At 44.1% G+C, this 14970-nt stretch overlaps 1 protein-coding gene across 1 annotated transcript; it reads left to right on the forward strand.

The window, feature by feature from the left end:
* The first annotated feature begins 5 nt into the window (after positions 1-5).
* hipk1a (homeodomain interacting protein kinase 1a) lies at positions 6-14025 on the forward strand. The gene is made up of 16 exons (XM_061075103.1): positions 6-80; positions 1239-1990; positions 3947-4320; positions 4405-4528; positions 5639-5758; positions 5898-5984; positions 6949-7130; positions 7230-7380; positions 8006-8210; positions 8439-8557; positions 10396-10547; positions 11080-11211; positions 11377-11547; positions 11638-11822; positions 12621-12751; positions 13517-14025. Exons 1-16 carry the CDS (start codon positions 44-46, stop codon positions 13943-13945), a joined length of 3351 nt encoding a protein of 1116 aa, XP_060931086.1. The 5' UTR covers positions 6-43; the 3' UTR covers positions 13946-14025.
* Positions 14026-14970: the final 945 nt, after the last annotated feature.

Below are 14970 nucleotides of genomic sequence, written 5' to 3' on the forward strand. Positions count from 1 at the left end.
CTCAGGTGATCAGCTGCAGCTGAGACAACATGAAGAGACTCTAATGTCCCGAGTGCAGCGGAGTGTCCGGACATCTACAGGTACTAATACTACTATACAGGTACTAATACTACTACACAGGTACTAATACTACTATACAGGTACTAATACTACTATACAGGTACTAATACTACTATACAGGTACTAATACTACTATACAGGTACTAATACTACTACACAGGTACTAATACTACTACACAGGTACTAATACTACTAGACAGGTACTAATACTACTACACAGGTACTAATACTACTAGACAGGTACTAATACTACTACACAGGTATTGTTACTGCAACACAGGTACTGTTACTGCAACACAGGTACTGTTACTGCAACACAAGTACTGTTACTGCAACACAAGTACTGTTACTGCAACACAGGTACTGTTACTGTAACACAAGTACTGTAACTGTAACACAAGTACTGTTCCTGCAACAACACAGGTACTGTTACTGCAACACAAGTACTTATACTACTAGACAGGTACTGTTCCTGCAACACAAGTACTGTTACTGCAACACAGGTACTGTTACTGCAACACAAGTACTGTTACTGCAACACATGTACTGTTACTGCAACACAAGTACTGTTAATGCAACACAAGTACTGTTACTACAACACAAGTACTGTTACTGCAACACAGGTACTGTTACTGCTACACAAGTACTGTTGCTATTACATAAGTACTGTTGCTACTATACAGGTACTGTTACTACTACAAAGGTACTGCTACTACTACACAACTAATGACACTGCAACGCACAACACAGGTACTGTTACTAATTAAATTGATGTACATATTATTAACATATCTCCCATTATTCAGAAATATGAGTCAAAAATTACAGATTAAGAAGAATACATTTTCAAACTCTCCAGTGTTTTTGATGAAATGCATGAAGGTGAAAATTGGAAGTGACATGTGAAACCATTAATTGAATCGTGCAGCGGTGGAAGGTCGAAGCAAAGTTCAGAGTCAAGTCCAGTTTGATGAAACGTGTGAGATGAACCTGCAGAGATCAAAGGACAGAGCAACAAACTATTCAGCAGCAGGATGGTGGAGATGGAATATGATGCACAGGGTTTGATTTGGTTCAGATGCTTCTCATTGTTTCTGTTTGGTCAGGAGCCTCTTGTCCCGGGGGGGGTGGGGGGGTGTTAGACGTCCAGCTGATGTTCTCCTCACTGTGGTCCACAGACATGGCGTCTCAGCTGCAGGTGTTCTCCTCCCCCTCCGTCTCCTCCAGTGGCTGCTCCCGCTCCAAGAGGCTCAAGGTGGAGAACCCTGCCTGGGAAGTGTCCAACCAGCAGGGGGACAATGGTTTCCACCAGCAGAGCCCCCCCCAGGGAGCTGCACCCTCCACTTCTGGCTCTAACTTCAACCCGGTGTACAACCCCAACACGGCCCCCCCCCCGCCGCCGGCCGCAGGCTCCCGGGAGCAGACGGTGGTCCGGGCGGCGGACAGCACGGGCAGCCTCCGCGGACCCCCCTCCTCCTCCTCCTCTTCCTCCTCCTCCTCCTCCTCCTCCAGCCGTCGGGTGAAGGACGCAGAGTCCTCCTCCCAGCCGTGTGACCCCCCCCCCAAGCAGCTCAGCCTGAAGAGGAAGAGTGAGGAGGTGGACAGCAGCGACAGCGTCCAGATCCTGGAGGAGCTCTCGGCCCCCGTGGTCTCCAACCGCACCGGGGGGGCAGGCGGGACCACCACAGCTCAATCCATAGCACACTCCACTTCCACCACGAAGAGCAGCAACTCCCACAGCGAGGGCGACTACCAGCTGGTGCAGCACGAGATCCTGTGCTCCATGGCCAACAGCTACGAGGTGCTGGAGTTCCTGGGACGTGGTACTTTCGGCCAGGTGGCAAAATGCTGGAAGAGGGGCACGAACGAGATAGTGGCCATTAAAATCTTGAAGAACCATCCCTCTTATGCTCGGCAGGGTCAAATAGAAGTGAGTATGATATTTGTAATGCATGAAAACACCCGGTTGGATCGATGGAGAGCTGCTGTCAACCTTTAGTTTCACAGATCAAACCCCCAGAACTTTCCTGTGAAGCCTCATGTTTCTGTCTTTCCTTCAGTTTGTAAATCATCCTGTGATAGTTGTCTCTACCTCCTCGGGGGCCGGTGCAAACAGGAACTGCTAAGAGCTGATTCAGAATTAATGAATCAACACAATGTACTCAGGGTGAAGCTCTGACTCATTGGTTCCGTGCAGCATTACACTTTCTGCCTGAATCCCCCAAAGTAAGTCTGTACGTTCTGAACAAGATGCAGAATCAACATGGTTCTCATATCTCTGGACCACTGACACCCTCCTCTATCTTTAAATACTTTCTCAAACCATATAAAGTCCAAAGTAATAGAGAGGGGGTTTAAATGTAAACATGCATGTTTCAGGATTCAGACACAAAACAGATTCAAATCAATGTTTTACCATCCTGGGCTTTCTGGTTAAACACACATAGTTCAGCTCTCTCTTGTCACGCTGGTACACACAAGAGTCACAATAGTCAACATAGTTCAGAAACATCAACCTGTCCTCATGCTGTGGGATTAGTCTTGTGCTGTTAGTCTGTTAAGTTTGAGACGTGTGCTGGAGAAAACCTGTTCAGATATTTCTGTCCTAGAAAAGTAGAGACAGCTCCTACACCAAAGTAAGTCTGTACGTTCTGAACAAGATGCAGAATCAACATGGTTCTTGTATCTCTGGACCACTGACACTCTCCTCTCTTTTTAAATACTCTCTCAAACCATGTAAAGTACCATGAAAACATTTTCAATAAGAAGGGGTTTAAATGTAAATATGCATTTTTCAGGATTTATACACAAAACAGATTCAAATCAATGTTTTACCATCCTGGGCTTTCTGGTTAAACACACATAGTCCAGCTCTCTCTTGTCACGCTGGTGCACACAAGAGTTTAGTCACAATAATCAACATAGTACAGAAACAGCAACGTGTCCTCATGCTGTGGGATTAGTCCTGTGCTGTTAGTCTGTAAAGTTTGAGACGTGTGCTGGAGAATACAGGTTCAGATATCTCTGTCCCAGGAAAGTAGAGCTAGCTCCTCGAGTGGACTCTCAGAAACCCTTAAACCAGGGGTTTTCAACTGGTTTTGTCCCAGGGACCATTCTGACTAGAAAGTGATCTGCAGCCCACTGATGTGCCTACGTGTGTGTGTGTGTGTGTGTGTGCGTGTGCATATAAGGAAGTTTGAACATTTGGTTTTCCATGTTGGTTTTATTTAAAAACCTCAAACAAATCTAGAAAAATCTGTGTAAAAACAACAAAAACGGTTGATTTTCAGTGCTTAAGAATTGGAAACAAAATTAAAAAGCAGTTTGTAGTTGTACTGCATCTCAGAACCATATGTACATCAATAAACAACGTTCATGACTTAAATGTACAGACATGTAGCTGACATGTTGAGAGAACGTTAAAGTTACGATGATCAATAACAATCAACATAAACTGGGGCTACAACTGAAGAGGGAAGATGACAAAGTAAAGCAGAATATGTCACAAATGATAATCATACAATATAACACAAACAATTGAGGCTACTTAAGTTTAACCTCATGATCACCAGCACCTTTATATAATTTAAGACATATTTTTCTTATTCTATATATTTTTCACGATATTCAAGAGTAATCTGGAAATGTGTCGAAATATCAAAGCGAATTCCGCGGACCCCCTGCAATGCCGTCGCGGACCACGAGGGGGCCGCGGACCCCCGGTTGAAAACCCCTGCCTTTAAGGATGAGTGGTTTAGATAATGGATGGATGGAAGTTAAACTGATAAATGTTATTAAACCTCTGGACTCACGGGGGGGGGGGGGGCTGTGTACTGCAGCATGTATAATACAACACATTGATTCCTCTTCTGAATCCCGCTGCCAGGTGAGCATCCTCAGCCGGCTGAGCACGGAGAACGCTGACGAGTTCAACTTCGTCCGCTCCTACGAGTGTTTCCAGCACAAGAACCACACGTGCCTTGTGTTTGAGATGCTGGAGCAGAACCTCTACGACTTCCTGAAGCACAGCAAGTTCAGCCCGCTGCTGCTCAAGTGCATCCGGCCCGTCCTGCAGCAGGTCGCCACGGCGCTGATGAAGCTGAAGAGCTTGGGGCTGATCCACGCCGACCTGAAGCCTGAGAACATCATGCTGGTGGATCCTCTGAGGCAGCCCTACCGCGTGAAGGTCATTGACTTCGGCTCGGCCAGCCACGTGTCCAAAGCGGTTTGCTCCACCTACCTGCAGTCCCGGTACTACAGGTGAGAGTCTGTGCAGGGAACCATCAGCTCGTCATGTCTGCTACATGTAAACTATCAGCTGTGATTTATTGTCCATCCCTGCAGAGCTCCAGAGATCATCCTGGGTCTTCCTTTCTGTGAAGCCATCGACATGTGGTCTTTGGGATGCGTGATTGCTGAGCTGTTCCTGGGATGGCCCCTCTACCCGGGGGCCTCCGAGTACGACCAGGTGCTGCCATGCTCACTGTAACAAACTCCACAACCAGACGAATATACACCAGGTTCATCCACTCACTCATTTTGATGTTTGATGTCAGGCAGGATCGTTTGAAAAGTGCTTGAAAAGTGGAGCTTTTCTAAACTTCTACTGTACAAAGTACAAGTAAAGCAAAGCAACGGAACCACAATAGAGTTCAGAAACATTTAAATATGAATGAACATTGTTTCTGGTGATGCCTCCAACGTGAACGTACGAGTGCTCTGTGTGAAATGTCCTGAACAAGTCCATAAAGAACATAGTACACAGTACAAAGCTAATGCCTCCTAGTTTCAACCATAGATTTATATAAAGACTAGATGTCTCGTTCGACGGAGCCGGACGTCCGCACATGGCGGCCATCTTGCTAGGGGGCAGCTCGCTCACCCATAACATTGTGTTGGTAGTGGTAAATAACCATAACTTGCTCAATTTTCAACTGATTTTTAAACGATCTGGTTTGTTATAAACGTCAGAGATGTAGATATGACACTGCATAAATTATTCATTTTTTTTAGAAAACTAATAATTAAAAAAACTAATAATTATTCATAAGTATGCAGTGTCATATCTACATCTCTGACGTTTATAACAAACCAAACCGTTTAAAAATCAGTTGAAAATTGAGCAAATTATGGTTATTTACCTCTACCAACACAATGTTATGGGTGAGCGAGCTGCCTCTAGCAAGATGGCCGCCATGTGCGGACGTTCGTCTCCATTGGCCGGCAACGCAGACGAGACATCTAGTCTTTATATATAAATCTATGGTTTCAACCCTCTCATTGAAATTTCAGCTAGAAGGCCTATAAACACATTTTTCCAAAACGGTTGAACTGTTCCCTTCAGAGCTTTCATCACTTTATCTGTGATTCCTGCTGGCAGCGAACTCGTTTGAGTCTCAGCAGCTTCGTCAGGGTGTCAGACACCAGAGGGGAGATATTCTTTTGTCTTTCACTTCTGCATGTTTTCACTTGTTCTTCATGTCAGCGTTTAAACCTCCGGTGGTTTTAACTGTAACTGTACGACTGTTTCTCTTAATCCAGCCGCTGACATTTTACATTTCTGGGGTTTCTCTTTCAGATCCGTTACGTCTCTCAGACTCAGGGGCTTCCTGCAGAGTACCTGCTGAGTGCAGGGACCAAGACCTGCCGCTTCTTCAACCGAGGCCCGGACTCCAGCTACCCCCTGTGGAGACTGAAAGTAGGTGTCTCTCTCTCTCTCTCTCTCTCTCTCTCTCTCTCTCTCTCTCTCTCTCTCTCTGTCATCAGTCACAACATGTCTGCTGCAGCATCTTCACGGGACATTTACTGAGCTCGAGCTGTGGTTCTTCTTTCTGCAGACAACTGCAGAGCATGAGGCCGAGATGGGGATGAAGTCAAAGGAGGCGAGAAAATACATCTTCAACTGTCTGGATGATATGATGCAGGTGAGGAACAGTTAAGAGAACGTTCTTGTCAATGCCTCCAAAGGGAGAGGGGGAGTCAGATGAGCTTCTGCAGTTGACTTTTAATATTATTGCCAGAACTGTTTATTTGACACAATTAGGGTTGCAAAGGGGCGGAAAGTTTCCGGTAAATTTCCGGAAACTTTCCGGAAACTTTCCATGGGAAGTTTAGCTCAAGAATTTGGGGAATTTTGAAAAAAAAAAATAAATACGCAAATTAAACGCTGAGCAATAAAACATCATTCAAAACTCTATTTTAAAGATGTATGGAACGTTGAGTTTCAACCCTCCACTGGTCATTCTTCCATCACATGCACAGATAACTCCCAGCATGCTTCACTCTACAGCAGGACTACTGAGGCCTGCTGTAGAGTGAAGGACTAGTCAGGTAAGTTTCCATGATATTACTGGGGAAATATATTAGCATGCTGATTGAGGATTGTTCATCTGTTCATCTAGACTATTTCCATTCATTTATCCATCAACTGTAAAATATGTTTACAGACGATTCCAATTGTTTGGCTAACTATTTATATCTCTGGCATTGCATTAGTGTTTTTTTACAAACTTTTTTCTCATCTTATTCTACAGAACAATGCCACGTGCACTCTCTCATGTGTGGAGACATTTCACCTCATCCAATGTAGAAGGAAAGGCTGTGTACATTTGCAAATACTGTGCAAAGACCTATGTTAAGAATGACACAACGATGCAGAAGCATATAGTCAAGTGCCCAAAGTTTCCTCAGGGCTCAAATCAGCCTATGACAAAACAAAATGTTGATATTTATGTCTGTATATGACAAGGTAAATACAGTTAGTATAAATTACCCACAACATTTCCAGTTTATTCCCGTTAATTCCCGTTAATTCCCATGGAAAGTTTCCAACTTTAAATATTCCCGGAATTTTGCAACCCTAGACACAATCATCTTGTCCCCCGGCAGGTGAACATGACCAACCTGGAGGGGACGGACGTCCTGGCAGAGAAGGCCGACAGGCGGGAGTTCATCGACCTGCTGAAGAAGATGCTGACGCTGGACGCAGACAAACGCATCACGCCCATGAAGACCCTGAACCACCCGTTTGTCACCATGACCCACCTGCTGCACTTTCCTCACAGCTCCCAGTAAGACGGGAGGGGTTTTAATGGTTTATCAGGAGAAGTATTGAGTTGTATCGTTCTTGTTGATCCCACGAATCCATCTTCTATCTCCTCTACTTTCAGTGTGAAGTCCTGCTTCCAAAATATGGACATATGCAAACGCAGATGCAGCGCCTTTGAGAACGGGAAAAACCTGTTTGCTAGCAGCAACCCCCCGAGTGCAGCCGCCAACCTCACGGTGACCTTCAGCAGCCAATTAAACCAGCACAACCAGGTGAGAATACCAACTGGGTCAGAGTCAGTTTGTTCTGCGAGGAACAGTTGGAATATCTCCACCAAACCAGCACCCTGGAATATTTGCATATTTGCACCAGCACCATAATAAGCATATTTGAATATTTGCACTACTGCACAAATTGAACATTCATCTGTAAAGATATATATTTAGATGTATATATTTTATTTTCTATTTTAAATTTTTGATATTCTATTTCATTCTTTTTTATTCTATTTTATACTATTTCTATTTTTATTTTATTTTTTTGGGTTGAAATTACTGAGCATTGCTTAAAGAGAGAGTGTGACCCAAGTATTTCATTAACAGTGACTACTTCATGTTATCTCTGTTCATTTGACAATAAAAATCTTGAATCTTGAATCTTGAAATACAGACTTTTGATCATACTGGATGTTCATGTAATTGTCTTCTCGGCTATTTAGTGCACAACATGTAACATGAAATCTCAAACCTTTCAGAGACATCTTACTGAATTTAACTGTTACTCTGCTGAGTTTCTTTATGAAACTGACTCTGTGTGTTTATGAACAGCAAATGTAAAACAGGAAAGGGTTTTTCACACTTTCATACAAGCTCCCTGGACTTTTCTTGTGTTTTCCAGATGTCCTCGACAGGAGGTCAGTCTCTGTCCCTCAGCAGCAACGTCCCCCTGCTCAACTACCCCCCCGGCCTCTACCAGCAGGCCACCATCAACATCCCGGGCCTCACCCAGCAGGGCGTGCCGCTGCAGACCCGCCCCCCCCAGCTCTGCACCCAGACCGAGCCCTTCCAGCAAACTCTCATCGTGTGCCCCCCCACACTCCAGGGTGAGAATAGTGTTATTTCGTTGCTGCAAATATATGAATCTGAGGTTCTATAATAATTTGACCAAAGACAAACAGCATGAATTAGAGCAATACACATTATACTTTTACTTAAGACAAACAAAGGATAAGAAAAAAGCTTTTTCTCTCCGCTCAGCTAATTTCATTATGTCTTATATTCTTTATTTTATATTTCTCTTTGTGTGCATCTGTTGTCGTCTCATCTTCTAGGTCTTCAAACTTCCACTAAGCCCTCTGGTTATCCAGTGAGGATGGACAACTCGGTACCATTGGTTCCTCAGAACCAGTCGTCCCAGTCTCTTCACATCCAGCCCGGCCTGCTGGCACAGGTAGGAACCAGTGTGGCTCCCAACAGATGTTTTAATGTAAAGTATTAAATTCATCAGGGTTGAATTGATCAGCATCGGCAGCGGTGGAATGTAACTAAGTACAGATACGATATGTATTGCGATTCTGTAAGTATTGGGATTCGATATTACGATTTCCTGCGATTTCTTTTGGTTATTTTTTTTTTTTTAAATACTGGACCATGGAAACATGTTGAATCAAACCTTCAAATACAACACAGTCAAATTCACTGAGAGCTTTACAAGTTTTATTTCAAATATTAACATTAACTTAATGAATGCCGGGCAGCCAATAGAGAAAATAAATAAAAATGTTCCCTATTATTGTAAAGCCCCTGTCAACTGCACACAAACTGACAGATTAAGAAATGTATTCCACTTAGGCTACTTTTAAACAATAAATAAAAGGTAAATTAAATAGAATGAAATAAACAAAAAAGAAATAAACAGTAGGCTATTGTTGTTTGCATGTAGGCGATGCAATGCTAGTGCTTGGGTATGTTTAGATTCTTGTGCAAAAACAAGAGCTGGTCAACATGCTCTGGGGTGATGTTGCTCCACCCATATACCCCCCCCCCGTATAAACCAATAAGTATGTTTAAAAAAAAATACAATTTTTAAATTTTTAAAAAATCGATTTGGGAGGCAGCATGGCGATTTAAAATCGCCATTCACAAGAATCGCGATTTGAAACTGAATCGATTTTTTCCCCCATCCCTACTACTTATGGTGCTGTGCTCAAGTAAATGGCTTTGATACTTGTTCTTTGTTTGAGCCTTTAATTGATTTAAAAATTGTTTAAACCTGAAACAATGTGTTTTATAAGTTTGAATGAGAAACAGGTCTGTAGATGCAAACTGGAGCCGACCTCCTGGACTGTGAATATCAGTGTTTTTGTTCTGTCACTAACTCGAACCTCTTGATCCGAGGCAGAGTCTTCATCAGTCTTCGTCCTCTTAAGGATTCATCAGATCATGAAGCATGTCTGTGTCTGTGTTGTTGTCCTATCGCTCCCTCCCTCCCTCCCTCCCTCCACCCTCCTCCCACTCCCTCCTCCCAGGCCTCCTTCGACCCCCTGCTGTTTGGCGGCCTGTACGCCTCAGGCTCCACCCGGCTGCCAGTCGGCTGTAGGGGGGGAAACCTCTGCAGCTGTCTGGAGCAGAAAGTCTCCACGCTGGTAAAACATTACAACAGCCACTTTGTTCCAAATCTCTTCCTTCTTACTCCGAGGACTTTTGGTTCTGTCTGTGATTTGCTGCAAAGCAGGAGACGCATGTGCAGCTCACCCTCCTGGTGTTCCTCTAACTATCAACTCTAACTCGCTGTTTTGAAAGGTCATGGACTCAGCAGTGTTTCCCATTAATTACATAGACGACATTTTTTAAGCTTCAGAAACTCTTCCGAAAACCCATAGCACTGAGACCAGTGTTGACACCTTCCTTTTCCTTAACTCATTCCTTTCAGGTTCTCTTTCTTTCCACTCCTTTGCTTCTTTCGTCTCCTGAAGCTCATTTTCTTCTGCAGCAACAGACACAGTTCTCTCTCTCTGCACAGGAACGACTTCCTCTCCCTCTTGTTTATCTCTGATGTGAAACCTTCTCTGTGACTTGGTGAAGGACGGAGCTGGAAGCCTTTGTGTTTGTCTTCAGGCTGCATGTCTTTTCTTCCAGTATCATTCTCCTGAGGAAATAATTCCTGCTTCTTTTCCCACCGTGGTCGACACACAGCACTTGGATACATTCTCATAAACTGTCCACTGCAGTCATTATCGTATCATATATATATTACAATCTATTGTATTTCCCTGTGTGTTATTGCAGCAGGGCTGGCCGGCCGGCACCCAGCAGATCCTCATCCCCTCCACCTGGCAGCAGATGCCTGGCATGGCCATCCACAACCCCGGGCCGACCGTGGTGCCCGACTCGCCGATGGAAGCGTCCGTCTCCGACAGTCAGCAAGCGTCCGGCTGGAGGTGAGTCCGGTCGAAGAGGGACTTTTTATTTTAAAGCAACACTATGTGACTCTGTCTCGCTCCGTATCAGAGTGAGTAAGTTGTTTATAGAGACAAAGACAAAGTCTACCCATGTGTTGAGTGGAGTTCTGACTGTGTAGTTCCACTCACGGTGGATATTACCCATGATCCTCTGCTCCCTGAACCAGAAGAGCTGCTATTATCACAAATCCACCAAACTCTGTTTAGAATTCTTCATGTTTAGAAAGTTTCCTGCTGAATGTTGAACACAAACTCTGGTTTTTAATAACTTCTCAGTCTTTTTAACTGATTCACAGTGAACTACAGTTCAGCTTTACTCTGGAAATGAAAGAGGAAACATTCTCCACACTCACAGAAGATGAACCATTCAATTTTAAGCTGCTGTTTTAAGGTTTAAAAGTTACATAGTGTTGCTTTGAAACGTCCTGATGTGATGGTTCTATTTGTAAATGATCAGACGGTCACACAGAAGTGATGCGGTTTAGTTAAATGATTCTTTCCTTTTCGTAAGGGGTCGTCATGGCAGCCAGTACGAGGGCGTGGCCCAGCAGGACCCTGGCGGCGGCCGTCACGCTGCCTCAGGGGCCGCTCACTCCAGAGCCCACCAGGGCAAGAGGTCGAAGGTCAGAGAGAGCAGAGCCAGGTACCCAGTCCAACCACCACACTCTGAAATCATGTGTTTGTTGTGAGGGAGCAGGTCGTCCCTGACCTGTAGCGCCCCCCTGTGGTCAGACGTCGGAACCTATCACGTGAAATCAAGCAGAGTTTGTTTGGAATGAGGCGGTGACAGTGTGTCTGCCCCCTGCAGGCCGGTGTCCTCACTGCACTCCGCCCACACTGTGGTCCACAACACGTCCTCTCTGGGCGGGGACCAGTCTCAGCCCATCGTCATCTCTGACACGCCCAGTCCCGCCGTCAGCATCATCACCATCCACAGCGACTCGGAGGACGAGGACGACAGGAAGTTGCCTGCGGCGTGGTGAGCTCACTTCCTGTCTGAGGAATCACCAGAGTAACATTGAGAGGTTCTGATTTGCTGATACTATAATTCCCTTTTTCTCTCCTGCAGCTCCGGAACGAGTCAGAGGCCGAACGTGATCAGCTGCGTGACGGTGCACGACTCGGACTCCTCCACCAGCAGCCCCCTCAGCCCCAAGACCCCCCCCCAGCCCGCCAAGGCCCCGGCCGTCATCCTGACCTCTGAGAAGAGCCAGGCTGGAGAGAGCACAACCCACAAAGCTCCAGCTGCTCCAGGTTCGAACGAGCACAACTCCACACGTCTCATTGTTTTCATTTACAGGGTTCCCGCGGGGTCTTAAAAAGTCTTAAAAGGTCTTACATTTAATAATTGAAATTTTAGGCCTTAAAAAGTCTTAAAAATGTCTTAAATTTGATTCGGCCAGAGCTGAGAAGTTAGAGGTTTTGTAGTGTAAGATGGGATGTTTAATTTCCTTCTCTGGACATGTTTTATGGAACATCCTTTTATTTCAATTTATTTCAGCATGTTTAATGCATGTTTAAATCATGTTTAAAGCTTGTTTAAAGCTTGTGTATTGTTATTGTTATGTTGAGTGGGTATAAATTTACTTTGTAAGTAATTCTGTGACTTATTTCTTCTTTCATTGTAATTTTCCTTCATACTTTTTGCCAGTATAGTCGTGAAATAGGTCTTAAATTCTATTCAAAGTGGTCTTAAAAAGGTCTTAAAAAGTCTTAAATTTATCTTGTTAAAACCTGTAGGAACCCTGCATTTAGTACGGTTTTAATTCTTCATGCTGGTTGTTTTCTTCCAGAAGTGGATCATGTAACAGGAGCCTTATGATTAAGCCAAGGCGACATCATGACCGATAAAGTCATTGTTTCCACAACTAAAATGCAGCCCCAGAGTTTTCAAACTATTCCATTTTAGCGGCTCTAACTCTGGAGTAGTGCAAACGCCTGACGTATCCATAGCAGAGCTGTTGCATCTAATATGTTACAGATACATTCCACAGCCTGAATTTAAACTCTTCTCTGTGCTCACAGTGTTCAATCTATCTTTTCCACCGGTAGATCAAACCACAACAGTTGGAAAGTCCAAGAAGGCGTCGCCGCTCCAGTCCAGTCGACCTGGAGATTCCAGCGCTGAGCACAGTCAGCAGCAGTCGACCTCCAGCAGATCTCAGCCTCTCAACCTGAGTCAGGTCACAACTTTCAACAACTTCAATCACACTGTTGTCTGTTTATTTGATTTGAATGCTCTTATTTTGAAGGAATCTGTGAAAAGAAAAGACAATTCTGATCAAATTAACAAAACCTAGATCTTTTTTTTTTTTTTTTTAACAATCTGTTTATTGAATTTTTTTACATAATTAACAAACGAACAATACTGTTCCATCAATAACAATTACAGATGTAATTTCAACATACCACAGAACAGATACCAAACCCCCACCCCCCCCCTCTCCGGCACCTAGCCCCAACAGATGCGCACATATAGTTGAAAAATAAAGAATTGAAAAGAATAGATGACATAAATCATAATAATAATAATAATAAGAAGAATATAATAGTAATACTAAAAATAAATAAATAAAAATAAATAGATACATATGATCAATACTAAAAAAAAAAAAATGAAGACAAAAAAATAAAAGAAATAAAAGAAAAGAAACACAAGTTCACAAGGCAGTACTCAGCTCACAGCGATCAGACAGCTTGTGCTATTGACATGAGACAAAATGGGATTCCAGGACTTCTCAAAACAAACAGCCAATCAGAGTCAGTCTAATCATTTCTAATTTAAGAAAATAAAGCACCTTCTTAACCCAGTGAGTATAGGTGGGTGGGACTGGGGATTTCCATTTTAGCCAAAACCTAGATCTAATAAACAAACTTCTTGTAATTCATCATCTAAGTGGGTTTATGTTGTTTTGTTTAATCACCACGTGTCTGCTCTGTTGTGACAGGTTCAACAGTCTGTGATGTCATCATCCGACGACCAATCAGGAAGCAGTAGTTCCCTGAGGCGGCCGCCCACATACCCCCCTCCCGTCTCCTCCCACTCCTCCTACCGCCTCCAGGACAACGCCCTCTTCACCTCCACGCCCAACCTGTACGCGTACCCGGCGTCCGCCGCCCTGGCGTCCGTGTCCCAGGCCGTGGATCAGATGCAAGCTGGCTCGTCTCGCCACAGCAGAGCGAGCGGCGCCTTCTCCTCTCTGGCGCTGCTGCAGAAGAACGGCGGCCTGGTCCTGGGAGGTTCTGCTCCGGCACAGTACGCCAGCCACCACCAGCAGCTCCTCCCACAGCAGCAGCCGCCGCCGCTCGGGGAGACGCCGTTCCAACGCACCGGTGCTGCTTACCAACGGAAACTCAACCAGTACCCCTACCTGTGAAGACTGAGGGGGACGGACGCTCTGCATGAAAACCAAATTCAGACCGAGACTAGAGACGAGCACAAGCTCATCACAAGCGGCTGTGACGGGACTTTTCCTTTACAGCCCAGTGTTGGTCTTCTCCGTTTTATTTCAATTGCAATCGTTTTTAATTTATTCGTACTTTGGAGTTTGTGTTGCGTTGAATCACGGAACATTAACAGTCGTGTCTGGAAGTGTTTCAATTCAGTTTCAGCACATTCAGTTTGAAACATCGAGGACGAGGTTTGATTTAACTTTGAGCGTTTATTGAGCTCGTTGCCACTTTAACACACAGTAAATTAATGTGATCAAACTTCTCGACTGCACTTTGTGTTGATCCTGAACACGTAAAACACAAGATGGAATTTTAATGTTGACGAAAACTGGAACTTGACTAACTATTATGCTGCTCTATTATTATTATTATTATTATTATTGTTAATCATGTAATAATTGTTTAAAAGTTGCATTTACACAATCGCCTTAAATATCGAGGCCAATTTCTTTAGTTCTTTTAAAGTTAAATATGTCAGCACTTTGTGATGAGTTAGATGAATATGTTGTGTGTTTTCTTTATGAATGTACCGTGTGTGTGTGTTTGTGTTATCTGTTCTTCATTTGTAAATATCGAGGAGGTGATCTCTGTATTGTTTCGGTGTAACGACGTGTCTGTGTTCCATGTTAGTTCTGTTTCATCACTGGTCGTTGACTTCATCACATTCACGTGGTTGTTGTGTTGAACGCTGCACAGGTTGAGTCGGATGCATGAGTCTGACATGACGTAGCATTCAGTGTTGTCTTGTGACGTGATGGTTGTGAAGTGAAGCGTGCACATACAAATCATTGATACTCGTCACGTGAGAGTTAAAGCCATTTAGATGACAACTGTACTTGCATTTGAATTGTGAATAATGAAATCCTCCTGATTCATCAATGTTCAGTACGTTGCTGCTTCTCAACTAGAATGAGAAGTCGTTCTTACAAATGTGTTGTGAAGTGCTACG

This window comes from Limanda limanda, chromosome 7 (assembly GCF_963576545.1).
Source record: "Limanda limanda chromosome 7, fLimLim1.1, whole genome shotgun sequence".
Taxonomy (NCBI): Eukaryota; Metazoa; Chordata; class Actinopteri; order Pleuronectiformes; family Pleuronectidae; genus Limanda; species Limanda limanda.

Excerpts from the sequence above, each read along its gene's own strand:
- hipk1a (XM_061075103.1), top strand. The coding sequence starts at position 44 with ATGTCCCGAGTGCAGCGGAGTGTCCGGACATCTACAG. Across the intron at positions 8,558-10,395 it reads AGCCCGGCCTGCTGGCACAG|CAGGGCTGGCCGGCCGGCAC; the intron begins GTAGGAACCAGT and ends GTGTTATTGCAG. Across the intron at positions 11,823-12,620 it reads CAAAGCTCCAGCTGCTCCAG|ATCAAACCACAACAGTTGGA; the intron begins GTTCGAACGAGC and ends TTCCACCGGTAG.